We start from the raw sequence: 14871 nt of genomic DNA on the forward strand, positions 1-14871 counted from the left end.
GGAGGGCAGAAAATGTCCTGGGTGTCAAAGCCGGAGCATTGCCCAGACTGAAAGGGAGCATGTGATGGCAAAGTAGCTCCTAGGTAGCGGGAGCAATAGAGGAAAAGATTGTGGTCCCTACAGAGTCTCCAATCCACATCTGAATGCTGTCAGTGGGGGGAGACAACGAGGCCGAAAAATGGTCCCAATCTCGGGATGGAGAACGTGAGTGAGCACAGTCGTATTGTCCCATCCAATGATCCCAATGGTATCGATCCGGAGATCAGTATCAAGAAGGCTGTCAAGGGGAAAGCACGGGTCGATACCGAGGTGACTGGGTGTCATAATGACAAGGTGTTGGACACCTAGATTGCCGTCTTGTGGCTGTCTGAGTTGGACGGGGTGGTGGGGTTGGTGTATCCCTCAACTCACCCTCCAAGACCATAGAGGCCCGTTCCAGAGTAGTTGTGTGTGTGGTGGGCACAACACGAATAGGAGAATCCGGTAGAGGAGGAGGAGGTGGGAGATTCTGCTCCTTTTCCTGTTGTTTGGAGGATTTCTTTTTCCTCTCCTTTTCCGGTGCATCCATCACCGGTTTAGGGTGTTTTGTCCATTCTGAGAGCTTTTTTGCCACCGAAATGGCCAAGCTCCTTCCCGGAATAGGAGGGTCTACTCACACCGGCTCAGTGGTGAGCGGGGGGTAAGATTGGGTCGCAATGACCGCTTGTGTACTTGTAGAAGGGGCCGTGGAGGGCTGGTCCCTGGGTAGGCATGCCTTAGCCATGTTGACAGCCTGAAGGGCCTGTTGCCACAGGATCGCTTTTAGTCGATCGGACCTGTTCTTGCAAGCCTGTTTTGATAGTGATTGGCAATGGTGGCACATTTCAACCTTGTGGGATTCCCCCAAGCAAAGAAGACATAAGGAGTGGCTGTCCGAAGAGGGCACCTTACTGCCACAGGCCGTACACCATCTAAACGGAGGCTTTGGGGCCATAGGCTGAGGAAGAAAAAACGCGTCACCACTGAGGCAAACAACGCTCCGCAACACCACCAACAATCTCCGTCTCTCTCTCTCTCTCTCTCTCTCTCTCTCCTGCTGTCTTTTTTGTTTTGAAGATAAAGAAGAAAAAATAAGATGAAGGAAGAAATGAGGTTTAGATAAGATAGAAATACATTGTGACAGAATGTCAAAAGAAGTTCCCCACGAAGTAATGCTAAGGCAGTCGAAAACGAACTGAGGGGAAGGCGGGAACCCATGCTATATATGCCAGAGACAGTGGGGGAGGGATTCCCACCAAAAACCTATGCAGCTTGGAAGTTTCCTGAATGAGTCTCCATGCAGGCGCAGAGCCCATATGTGTGATGCACAGAGACCATGAAGAAGAACATCCCTTGACTGGGGTCATGGTGAAAGGCACACCCCTGGACAAGGCTAGGATACCTGAGGTCAATGTGGGGGTTGGGTTACAAAGCAACTATTCTGGGAAGAAACCGACTTGAGGAAAAGAATCAGACTTCAAGCAGTCTCAGGAAATCTGTTTGTTCCCTGATAAGCTCGATGTCATTTATCCCTAATGACCTCTACATGCAGCCAGTTCTGAGTAAATTGCTTGTGGAAACAGGCCCCAGGACTGGATGTAGGTGACACTGCATACTTCATCCCTAAGGGTAATGTTATCAAACAGGGGCCTCCATAACTGGTTCTCTAATGGCTTGGCTAGGGATTAGAGCATGTCCAGTTATTCTAATTGGAATACTATATGGTTCCAAGCCAAATGCACATCTACAGCATTTTGATACTCCCCCAGGTAAGTCAACAGTAGGAATGAAGGGATACAAGGCATGTTTATCAACCCAGTTTTCAAGGGATTACTGACTCCACATATCATTTGTACCAAGTCTGCTATCTTATTTTAATTTATACATTGTCTTACCTTTTTCTTCACCTTTGCTCTCTTGATTAGTTTTATCTACTTCAGGAGCCTGTGGTTTCTCTTCCTTCATGGTCTCTTCTTGGGTTATCAAAGTCTCTGAACAGGAAGAAACATTATGGAAAACATAGACTATAATAAGTCCCATTAAAGTCAATGAGGCGTACATCTGAGTAGACATGTATGGGATTGCACTATAAGGTGATTTAATTTACATGCAATATCTTCCAGATCACAGTTTACTTGGGGTGAGGAATATTCCAGGAGAAGACATTTAAGCACCTGCTTAACTTCAAGTTAAGTAGCCTACTTTATAGCAATTGATATGGCTAAACTGTTCAGCAGCACCAAGCAGGATCAACACCCACAGGTTTAGTAAGGGGAATAATACTACTTTCAAACCTCCCACTTAAGAAGATATCTAGGATCTCACAATTAAGTATTTCTTGTTCTGGATCTAGAAGCTGAAAAAGAGATGTTAGCTCCTCAAATGTACAGTGAAATAATTAACTAAAAAGACACTATATTCTGGCCTTTATTAATAAATGATCAATGATTTTGAGTGTTTTCCTTCTTTCGTGCTCTCATTCATAACATACACAAAGTACCTTCTGCTTCCATGTAGGAGACTTGAGAATCTGTCTGAGTGTTCATTTCAACCTCTGTGGAATCATCTTGGAGTCCTGTTGATATCAAAGTTTGGGAAACTGTGTCAAAATGATAATGATGTGCATATACAAACCCCCATCAAAATGTAGATGCCAGAACATGTGTAAGTGAAGTTCAGATTTTCTGTGCTCATTCAGAGTTATGAATGAGGCACAGCTGCAACCAGCTATCAAATAATCTAAAACTCCCCAGTAAATATTTCCTTCTATTAAACAGGAACATATGACTGACACTCATGTTATTTTACATAATAAATAAAACTACAACCGTAATCTTTGCAAGACTCAGTATATATCGATTATGACTTTGGATCAATATTGTTATAACAAGTTAACTAGAAGGTCTGCTTATTTTTTGCTTACATTAAAGATTATGCTACTCAGTGGGTTGCAATAGCTATTCACTGACGTTTATAAAGGGTTCCCTCAGGCATCTGGGGAAAAAGTTGACTTCCCATGAGAGGAAAAAGTGGACTTTTATAACTGAGAACTTATGATCCCACCTGATCAATTATTAGGATCCTACAGAGAATTTTCATTGAACACATACCATCAGCTTGATCTTGTTCACCGACTGCAAGGGGCACTGGATTATGCTCTTGTGTAGCTTTGGAATCTCGGGAGGTTTCTAATAGGGAAATAAAAGAAATACAACTGAAGTGGGTTCTCTGTGGATTTTCTGCTGAGTAGGCTTTACAAAGAGCCTCTGATAGGCTCATTTATTTAAAATGATACTTAAAAAAATGAAAGGTACATACATTATGCTAAATCACAGTTAATACAATTTCTGCGTTTTCAAGACAAGCCATTATACATTGGAGATATATATGTATCGATATGTACATACAAATCTATTTATCTATCCATTTGTCTGTATTTTAAAAAGTTTGCAACATTCTGTCCTGTTTTTCCAGTGTTCTGCCACACCACAGTGTGACCAAGAAAAAAGAACTCCGAATCGGGCTATGCAGATAGCACCCCATTACTCTTCACCAAATAAATGAATGAATTTACTTGTACAGGGAAAAGTCAATCACAGCACTTGGGGATGATTCACTATACCACTACTTCTCCTCCAGCCCAACACCAGGTAGTCCTGCCATCTCTAACAGAGTCTCCATGGAGGAAGAAGTAGTGCTGCTTTCCTTCTCTTTCTCTCCTTCTCTTTCTCTCCTTCTCCTCCGGGAGGCATCTCTCTGCCTGAAGCAATGACCTCAGTGATGGATGTGATGGATAGGAGGGTAGGGAATAGGGTAAAGGACTGGAACTCTTCATCTCTCCCCTACCCTCCCCACCCCCCCAAAGATCTTGACAGACTGTTAGTTAGGTGATACAGAGAAATAAATCAGTAACTGAACAAACTTCAACAATAAAACTACAATCCTTCTCTTAATTCAGTATCTCAATCTGCGTGTGCACCAGTCCTTGTTGGATCAAGTCAACATACACATCCCTTAGTAGATGGTCAGGGCATTCAGCTCTAACAAAGCTTTTGGGGAAAGCAGAGGGACTGAATCTCTGAATCTCTGCCACCCTGTGCTCCTGTCAGAGATTGCCAATAATCTGTTTGGCAAGTACCTGAAATCAATTTGCTTGCTGTGCCTTGGATTTGTGAATTGGGACCCACGTCTACAGTCTTCAATGAATTCCTGAAGATGACAAGCATTAATACTTATCTGGAAGAGGAGCTACACATGATGATAAACACAGGGCTGCCACAGAAAAAGGCAGCTTCATGTTGAGCTCTCCTTTTCCCATTCATAAACTATGCTAAAACATATCCATATCCTGATATCACATTGTTATTGTGTAGCAATGTGTAACAAAGTGAATTGTTATCACATTGCACTTCTCTGCTCCTGCCAGTGGCAGTTACTATTGTGTGGAGCCAGGCTGAGGAAACACAGAATGTCAACACATTAGGAGATAGGTATGTTTTACTCTCTATTAGCATATGGGGTCTCCAGCAAAGAAGATCGTTACCTTGTCGTGGTGCTGGAGCTTGAGCACCTCAATGATGTCATGAGCTAAACCGTGAAGGGACACCCAAGACGGGAAGGTCATGGCAGAGAGATCAGACTAAATACGATCCCTGGGGAAGGAAACAGCAACCCACCCCAGTATTCTTGCTATGAAAACTAAATGGATCAGTACAACCAGAGATATGTCGGTATACGAGCAGAGACATCACAGTGACAACAAAGGTCCACATAGTTAAAGCAAATGCCCTCACCCGGCGCCAGCTTGTCTGGCTAAAAGGGGGGGGGCATTGCAGGCGGGTGGGGTGACATGACGCAGGGGCCTTTGATTGGTGCACCCCAGTGGCACCACCATGCAAGGAGGGGCAGGCTGAGTTGCCTTAAACTCAGCCCCCTTCTCAAACTCCGCTCTCTGGCTCAACGCAGCTAGAGAGAACTACAGCTCCGCCAGAAACGACGAAGGACACCGGCCTGCTGGAGACCGGTGTCGTCGCGCACGCTGAGGGCCCCGGCTCTTGAGGCTGCATTGCGCCCGCCCCCTCCTTTCTCCTCGGTCATGACAAGGGACTCTGGCCTGCTGGAGAACAGCTTCGTCCTCGTTCCAGCCGCCTGGACCCAGCGTGCTTCTGCGCGCCAAAATCTTCACTTGGTGATATTGTTCGCCTCCCTCCCTCCTTCGCCGGCTCCTTTCCTCGTGTACTCGCTCTCCTGCCTGCTCGCCCGCCCGCCCACTCGCTCACCCTGCCCGCACGCACGCCCGCTTGCCTGCCGGCCTGTCTACCCGGCCACCGGCCTTGCCGGCCTCCCTGAGGTGTTGCTCCCAGCGGGGGGTGTCGGCGGGGGGGGGGGGTGAGCGCGGCGCCGGTGTTTGCCAGCGGCAGCGCTCCAAGCGACGGTCTGACTGCCCCCCCCACTGGTCAGCCAAGCCTGCCTGTTGGAGGGGCGCCTGGCTGCTGAGCCGAGTCGGGGCATGTATATCACAGCCGGATTGGTCACCTCCCATAGGCTTGGGACGTCTCCCCCTCCCACCCCCAAAATAAATAAATAAATACATAAAATAAAAAATAATAATAAAATAAATAAAAAATAGGAAGAGCTGCGGCTCAGTGGTAGAGCACATGCTTGGCATGCGGAAGGCCCCAGGTTTAATCCCCAGCGTCTCCAGGTGGGGCTACGAAAGAATCCTGCCTGAAACTTTGGAGATCTGCTGCTGCCAGTCAGTGTCAACAATTCTGTGCTAGATGGACCCAGGGTCTGACTCAGTATAAGGCAGCTTCCTATGTTTGTATGAAAAGAAAGCTTTAATTAAATAAATAATAATATTAATAGTAATAATAATAATAATAAAAATTCATTAAATTACGATTATTAAATATTTAATTAATAAAATTGCGTAACAGTGGCGACTGCCTGTTTGGCGCCTCCCGTGACAGGGTGCCCTCGGCTGTGGGCGCCCACGCTCAAACGCAGCTCCATCACCTCTGGCCCCTGGCTGCGCCTCTTGAAAATCTGATTTTCTATCTAAACGGTAGTGCAGCGCTCCCATCTTCATCCCCAGGCCTCTCTGTCTCGGTCTGGAACTCATACCCACAGATCTTAAGACTGTGGGGAGGCTGCCTATTGTCTGGGGTGCCCAGCGGCTTTATTAACTCTTTGATGGTGTCAAGAGCTCCTTAGAGGGCTCTCTCAGTCTAATCCAGTAGCCAAGTCCAGAGACATAGACAAAGGGATTCTTTTCAAAGAATTATTCTTCCTTTGCAAATTAACAACTCTACAGGTATCAACTAGATCTGAGCAGCAGCATCCCTATGCCCTAAGTTGAACAGTTGGTCCCCGTTTGAAAAGCAATTACTGGCAGACCCCTGAATATAAGGACTAGGGAGAATCCCTCCCCTTTTCCCTTGGATCCTCGGGGCGCAGCCGTTGAGTGCGCGCCTTCACTAAGTCTGCTATCTGTGCTCAGTCACTCCCTTGACTGCTAACTAAAACTAGGAATGTGGGGGGGAGGAAACTCCATCAGCTGTTGGTCCTGGGAAAGAGGAGCGCGCTCCTCTCCCAGGAGCGACGGCTCTTCCTCAGCATTAGAACTACTCTGGGATTCTATGGGCTCAGTGTCCACCCTGACAGATAGCTTGCTTAATTCACCTCCTGCATCATGCCTCCTAAGAAGGGCCAGGGTGGTAAGAAAGGGAATGGGAGGGCCCCTCCCCCCCTCCCCAAAGTCCGCTGTCAAGGCCCGATTCTGACTCTGATGTGGACGCAGACTCGGTACTGGCATCAATTTTTTCTCGTTTGGAAGCTGCTGAGCGTTCCTCGGGGATCCCTCCTCCTCCCCTGGCCAGGCACAAAAAATCCTCAGTGGTCCAGCACAAGCGAACATGACAGCAGACCCAACGCTCGTTGCTCCTTTTTATTTCAGATCGCTTGGACGCTATTGAGGCATCCACCTCCTCTTCATCGGCTCTTCCAGAAGGCTCACCGCCTTCAGCGGAGCTCCTCCCTTCTGCTGCCTCATCTTCCCTGGGCGCACAAGCAACAACCTCGGTTTTTTCCAGCTGGGGATCAGAGTGTGCCCACGATTGGTACAGCTCGTCTCTGGGTTCAGGGCACCCGGACGCCATTGAGGCCTCCATCTCGCCTTCGCAGGTTCACCATGGCAGCACCCCACCACTGTAGGCAGTCCACCTTCCTGCGGCATCTCCGTCACCAGTGATACAAGCAACATCCTCCTCCTTGGGGTTTCGCCCAGGCGACACAGCACACCTGAAGGCGGTCCGCCCTCATGAGGCATCTCCATCAGGAGCAATGCAAGTGGTATCGCCTCCCTTGCTCCCGGGGACCCAGACACGGCTGCCCTGGATATGGGTGAGATGACTGCACCTCACCCCAGTTGTTCAGACGGGTGACCCTTAGGGCTGTGGGGTTGCTGCCTTAGCTTACCTACCTGGGGGCGGCTGTCCCTCCCAATGTCATCTCCCTATATGACGCTCAGGCCGCCTGCAGCTCCGTCAGTCACACCCCAGTAACCCCAGCCGCTTAATGCATCATCTTACAGGGTTTTTTCCTGGATTAAGTAGGGGTGGACGAAAGTCCCTTACCTGTCCTCGAAGGACGTTCGCGGTGGGGGGGAGGCGCTTCGCTGGTCCCGCCGCGAAGTTCAGGCTGGGGGGGGGAGGCTTCCCACCTCGGCCCGGCCGAAATTCAGGCCGGGGGGGAGGCTTCCCGCCTCAGCCCGGCCGAAATTCAGGCCGGGGAGGAGGCTTCCCGCCTCGCCCGGCCGCGAACGCGAAAGTTAAAAAAAAAACAAAAAAACGCCCCCTGATAGGCTACGTGACGATTCACGTAGCCTATCATGGCTAGATTTGCAAAGTCAGCCGTGATAGGCTACGTCAATCGTCACGTAGCCTATCACGGGTGACTTTAAAAAAAAAAAAAGCGCGTACGCTAATGGTGGCCCCCATAGGGAGCCGCCATTCGCGTTCCTTATTTAGTCGCTGTAGTCTACGTAAATCTTTACGTAGACTACAGCGACCAAATAAGGAACGGGAATGGCGGCTCCCTATGGGGGCCGCCATTATCCGTACACGCTTTTTTTTTTTTTTTTAAGTCACCCGTGATAGGCTACGTGACGATTGACGTCGCCTATCACGGCTGACTTTGCAAATCTAGCCATGATAGGCTACGTGAATCGTCACGTAGCCTATCAGGGGGCGTTTTTTGTTTTGTTTTCTTTTATTGTAGTGGCGGCGGCAGCCGGTCGAAAGACCGGCTGCCGCTCCCGCCCCACTCAAACACCCGCCGAACCGCCGGCCGGACCCACCGCCGGGAGGGACATTCGGCGAAGGTAAGTCCCGTCCCGGGGGGGGTGCGGGGTGCGGGGGGGGGGTTCGGAGGATTTCTCCCCGAAACTTGTTCGGGGGGCCGAACACGTTGGCGCTCGGCCCCCGAAGTTTCGGGGAGATATTCTCCGCCAACCCTAGGATTAAGTAGGATCCCTCGCCTGCCCCCGCCCGTTTTGGACATCCATGTAAAGGGCATATCAGATCCTTACGCTAATCTGGCGAGTTGTATTGTCACCAGGGCTACTCCTTCTCGTAATGTATTTCGCCCAAGGAGGTGTGCGAATGGCTTGTTTAGGCCTCTCGCAGGAGGGCCGCCATTGCCCTTCTCTGCGTAAGGACCTGTTTGACCAGGACCTTTCCCTCCAATTTTGACTCCTTCCCAGCTGGGGTCAGCAACAGATCTGGCAGTGGCCACATTCACCAGGTGGTCTCCCGCACTGGCCCTCGGCCTATGGCGGGTCCGCTGCTTCAGCACTGCTACCTGTGCTGGGAGTAAAGCCCCAGTGGGCACATGCTCCCAGGACACGTGCAGTTTTCATCGTGAATGCTCCCTTGTAGCAGTCAGCACTCTTGCACCTCTTGTCCAATGCTCGGGGAGGGGAGGGTCCCCTTGGAAAAGCCAAGGCAGTAGGAAGCTCTGGATGGCCAATGCCTAGTAAGGTTGGCGCTGATACTCCGGCTTTAAGACACTACCCAACTGGGGGAACGTGTCTTAACTTGGAACACGGTTTATGCTAGGTTCTAGGGCCCCCTAGCATTTTTTCTTTAGGTCAACATAGACCATCCCTACCTCATAAGCAACATTTCTCCTCGCTAGGCTTCAACAGGTTCAGGAGTGGTTAACAATGCAGTACTGGCAGAAGGGTTTTAGCCCCCCCTCTTTTTTCCACACCCCGTTAGCTATTCTAGGGATCTCCCTTCTCGAAATGGTGCCCAGGAAATCCTCTAGGGAGTTTATCCTGATTCATAACCTCTCTTTCCTGAGGGCCAGTCAATTATCACGAGATCCCTGATCATCTCTGCTCAGTGTGTCACACCTCTTCGATGAGGCAGCTGTCTTTGTCTGGGATCCCAGCCACGAGTCCCTGATGGGCATGTGCTACATGGAGTCCAAAGATGGTGGTCATTGTTCTGACCTAATGCAAGTATTGCTTCCCCTTTTCTGTTACTTCGGTGCCCCTTAGCTCACAAAGGCTGAGGGCCTGTCTCCCACAGCAACATTCGGTGAAGCCAATCCAATACCCTTAGGTGTTATTCTCGCCTCCCTCAGGACAATTTTCAGGTCCATTAGGCACAGCTCCAATTAGTTATACATCAGGCATGGCTTCAACTTAGTAGGGCTTTAATGGCACCTCCTTTCAGAAGCGTGAGCCTCTCCTCAAAGCCGGACTGCAGACTCACATGGTTCCACCCCTACCCCAAGGGGTTTCAGATTCTTAGGGCAGGTCCAATCGTGCAGTGGGTAAAGGCCTGTAGAGTGGAGGCTGCCGCCCCCACCAAGCACATTGAGGGATAACCTTATAGCCAAGTCAGTAACCCCCCCTTCGCTATGACAACATGACCACGTTATTCATTCTCCGTCCTCCCGAAATTGGAGGGTCATGTCATGTGTCAGTGTGTTCGCGCTCCAGAGTCAGTATTACAACATCTGGTTCTGGGTCCACCATGTGCCGGGTTAGGCAAACCCAATTGTCGATGCCTTGTCATGAAATTAGGTCAACATCTTCCGGGCCTTAGCCCTGTGGGTGCTCCATTCCCAGATCCCATCCTTGCAGTACTATGGGAGATCGGGATACTGAAGCCAGGCATGCCAGCCTGCATTCCATGGCTCTCCGTACAGGAGCCGCCTGCGACAGAGCAAGGTGTGTCTGCCGCGCATTAGGCAAAACCTCAGCGATAGGATTCATGGCCCTTATCTATAGATCATTGGCCACAATTTCACGCCTCCATAAGGAACAACTGACTATTTGGGACCATAAGTCGCAAGCTGGCCATTTAGCCTTCCAGCCCACAAAGGTGGGTTTCACTGACTCCATGTCAGAATTTAGGTTTCGGCGTGCATGATAGTGTTGGGCACAGATGTTTGCCTGCATTAGTAAACTAACCACCCTCTCTCTCCGGATACCCCTTTCGGGCTCCGGGGGTAATGGCCCTCCATTTGAGCTTTCCAATAAGACGTTTCCCTGTTCCAAGTAGCAGCCCTAACGGAATGCAGGGTTGGTCTGGGCTCACAAGGCTGACTTGTCCCAGAGGGCCTTGATTTGCTGCAAGGTACAGGTCTGGCCCAAAGTAATCCATTTACATATTCAGTGATCAAATTGATCGGCATGGCAAGGGCACGGCAGTGGCCCACAGCCAAACGCAAGTCAACGGATTATGCTCTGGCGGCACCTTATGGGTTTTATGGCATGCCACGGGTCTGAGGAGGGGCCTCTGTTTTTATCACTTCAACGGTTTGCTGTTGACTTAAGGGCAATTGTGTAGTTTCCCTTAATGTGCTTATTCCTTAGACCAGCAGACTCATTGTACGCCGGTATGGGTGCTCTTACATGGGCACGTTTCGATGTCTGGAGCTGCATGAAGAGCTTGTATGTTTTCTTCAGAATTCAGATTCTGTCACCCTGTCACATTAAGATCCAGTGGCTCCATAGACGTGGCATACGGTGGGAGTCCCCTCCTCACTCTGTCCCACCAAGTTTGTCAGTCTTCCTCCGCAGGTCCAGGTGCTGCACATTGGAGGGAATGACTTTGGCTGTAAGCCAGGCGAGGACCTGATGGAACAGGCCTTGGTTGAGATACAGGTGGTCCGGCATACCTGGCCGGAAGTAGCCTATTGCAGCCCTCACCGCTCCCATGGATCAATGGGAAGGAATGGAATGACGTTGCCAGTGGCAGGGCACGTTGGAAAGTGCACAGAGAAATGGCTTATTGCCTGGTGAATGAGGTGATGGATGCACCACCTGCCAGGGAATTCTGTGGACATGGAGGGAGTGTTACAGGTAGGACGGTGTCCGCCTGTCTCATTTAGTGAATAACATATGTCTGTCTGATCTGCAAAGGGGCCTGCGGGAAGTTCTTCTGCGCAGGTGGGGGGAGTTTCACAAGCTCTAGGCTTGTGACTCCTGTGGCGGCTAGGATGGGCAAAACAGGAAAGTAGGGATGGTGTGCATGCAGAGGCACCTTATGGTGACAGGTGACACCTGAGGGCCCCCCGAACGGGTTGTGCGGCTCGGTGGGGGGATAAGGGTTGCCTGGGAGACCAACCCTACTCACTCACCCAGGTGTTTCACGGCACCGGGTTGGGGGTGACACCGGAAGGTCTACCTCCTCCAGAAGGGGCAGTCCGGAGGGATGGCGAGATCACCGCCACCCCTCAGGCTGGGTATGTTTTCGCCCAAGAAGTGCCAGCTAGCCGCTGACACAGTTAGATGCCCGTCCTAGTTACCCCTTTGCAGCTATTTCAATAAATGTGGCCCAATTTTCAACCCAAGCTTGTTGTCTGCGTCTTCTTTAACCCATCTCCGCTCGCAAATGCCCTCACCCGGCGCCAGCTTGTCTGGCTAAAAGGGGGGGGGCCATTGCGGGCGGGTGGGGTGACATGATGCAGGGGCCTTTGATTGGTGCACCCCAGTGGCACCACCATGCAAGGAGGGGCAGGCTGAGTTGCCTTAAACTCAGCCCCCTTCTCAAACTCCGCTCTCTGGTTCAACGCAGCTCCCTCCCACCCTCCCCTAAGCAGTGTGGGTTTATTACCAGTTGCCCTTTGGGAATCATGTAGGAATTTTTTGGCTCACAGTTCGATTGGCCTATTACTGTGCGTCTTTTTTGCCTACGTCACACTGTTTTGCGGGTCAAGTGTGTCCTGTAAGGGAATATGGTCTTTATCATCGGTCACATTCCAGTTGGCGGCTAGGACGGGCAAAACAGGAAAGTAGGGATGGTGTGCATGCAGAGGCACCTTATGGTGACAGGTGACACCTGAGGGCCCCCCGAACGGGTTGTGCGGCTCGGCGGGGGGATAAGGGTTGCCTGGGAGACCAACCCTACTCACTCACCCAGGTGTTTCGCGGCACCGGGTTAGGGGTGACACCGGAAGGTCTACCTCCCCCAGAAGGGGCAGTCCGGAGGGATGGTGAGATCACCACCACCCCTCAGGCTGGGTATGTTTTCGCCCAAGAAGTGCCACCTAGCCGCTGACACAGTTAGATGCCCGTCCTAGTTACCCCTTTGCAGCTATTTCAATAAATGTGGCCCAATTTTCAACCCAAGCTTGTTGTCTGCGTCTTCTTTAACCCATCTCTGCTCGCAGTGGTATTCCCCGTAGTAACCTATGGCTGCGAGAGCTGGACCATAAGGAAGGCTGAGTGAAGGAAGATAGATGCTTTTGAACTGTGGTGCTGGAGGAAAATTCTGAGAGTGCCTTGGACTGCAAGAAGATCAAACCAGTCCATACTCCAGGAAATAAAGCCAGACTGCTCACTTGAGGCAATGATCTTAAAGGCAAAACTGAAGTACTTTGGCCACATAATGAGAAGACAGGATACCCTGGAGAAGATGCTGATGCTAGGGAAAGTAGAAGGCAAAAGGAAGAGAGGCCGGCCAAGGGCAAGATGGATGGATGATATTCTGGAGCTGACGGACTCGACCTTGGGGGAGCTGGGGGTGGCGACGGCCAACAGGAAGCTCTGGCGTGGGCTGGTCCATGAAGTCACGAAGAGTCGGAAGCAACTGACCGAATAAACAACAAAAAAGCATATGGGGTGGGGGTGAACTAAACAACCAATTGCCATTTGGGGTGACAAGTTTATCATTCTGCCCTAATCTGCAGTTCTGATTTCTATCCGAAGATCATTTATTAAACAGGTGGATTTAAGGGTCATGGTTGATACTGTGCTGATACGCAATGTATGTAATGAAACATGCTATTTCTTCAAAGCAGCAATGATAGGAACGAAGTCAAGAAGAATAAGAAGATAAGTAGAGCCATGCTGGGTCAAACCAAGGGTCAATCTAGTCCAGCACTCTGTTCACACCATGGCCAACCAGCTGTTGGCCAGGAACATTCAAGCAGGGCATGAGTCAGCTTTAAAGCCTCTTCATGTCCATCAATAACAATGGACTAACTCTGCCTTTCCCAACCTGATACCCTTCAGATGTTTTGGACTGCAGCTCCCATCATTCCTCACCATTGGCCATGCTGGATGGAGCTGATGGGACTTGAAGTCCAAAACATCTAGAGGGCACCAGGTTGAGGAAGGCTGTACTACGTTAATACACATTTTAACCTGTGAGGCGCCAACTACCAGTGAAAATTTAATAGAAAGGTTATTTATTAATAATCTCTACTAACATGTCTACAACTCTGCTAAACCTTGAAGTGCCACTTCCATAAACTAGTGTTCTATAAAATTTTATCTAACAGTGGGCAATGGGCCAAAGAATATCATGTAAGCACCAGCTTCCTAAGCCTGCCAAAAACTATCTTTGGGGGATATATGAAAAACCTGGGTAGTTAACATCTGATCCAAATTTAATAATCTGTAAAGCAGGTATGCATCGAAAGTTTTTAAATAACTGCAAATAATTCCTCAAGGCAAATATTTAATTACCTACACAGCTTCTTTAATGGAAATTGCAATAAGTTTACCAAGTCAACTTTTGAAGTAGAACTGTACATTTTTAAAAATTACCTATGTTAAAGCTTCTCAAACTAATCCATGAATTTGATTCATCTTATTTTGAATTTAAAATGCTTTCTGCTAATACTATAAAAATAATATACTGGAAGATTTTGGAATTAAATCATAGAGGCAGATAAAGCCGAAAAGCCATCTAGGCAATCTAAGCAACTCAGACAACAAGGTGCTATAAGGAGCGAGCTGGTATAATGCAGAAAGGTGCCTGCAGAGCAAATAACTCCAGACTGTTCAAGCAAGACAAGCCACAGCGAAGGACAAAAGAACGAAAAAGGAATCAGAGCCACAATGAATTCGTAGTCAATAAAACTATGTATCTTGCCCAAACATTCACAGATTAAACATATTATGAATAAGGTTGGATGCAATAATGGCAACTAACATATACATTTATTTACATCTTGATCCCAAAACTATTGCTAGCCAGTAAGCTGCACAGATGTAAACTTTTAATATGACCTGCTATTCTTTGTTTTGTTGTGTTTTAGCCTTGTGTTAATAAACTGCTTTTTGGATGGAAATCACCTTTATGCCTTTATGATATACATATGGGGCCTGGATCAGAAAATCCCACACACAACTAGTTTTACACAAAGACTTTGGACTCCGTTGCTATGCTTCATGGCAAACATCATTTTGAAATGGTGAAGAATTTCTAAAGTAGTCTCTGATAAGGCATGTGAATCTGCTGTTCAAAGAAAAAAATTCAAAAACCTCACAAGACACAGGCAGGGGTGCAGTGGTGGCGGGTTGCACCGGGACGAAGACCCGGGACT

General features: G+C 49.1%; 1 protein-coding gene across 12 annotated transcripts in view; it reads right to left on the bottom strand.

Annotated features, from left to right (window-relative positions):
• Positions 1-14871, bottom strand: part of MACROD2 (mono-ADP ribosylhydrolase 2) — a 1364729-nt gene that overhangs the window by 86339 nt on the left and 1263519 nt on the right. For all 12 annotated transcript variants that reach the window (XM_084824196.1, XM_084824178.1, XM_084824167.1 and 9 more), the window contains 3 exons: positions 3129-3206; positions 2519-2593; positions 1914-2009 (listed from right to left, as the gene is read on the bottom strand). In XM_084824196.1, coding sequence (XP_084680322.1) covers positions 1914-2009; positions 2519-2593; positions 3129-3206 — 249 coding nt within the window. The remainder of the gene's footprint in view (positions 1-1913; positions 2010-2518; positions 2594-3128; positions 3207-14871) is intronic.

This window comes from Heloderma suspectum, chromosome 1 (genome assembly GCF_057233095.1).
Source record: "Heloderma suspectum isolate Gila_16-S chromosome 1, 16-S_ref, whole genome shotgun sequence".
NCBI lineage: Eukaryota > Metazoa > Chordata > Lepidosauria > Squamata > Helodermatidae > Heloderma > Heloderma suspectum.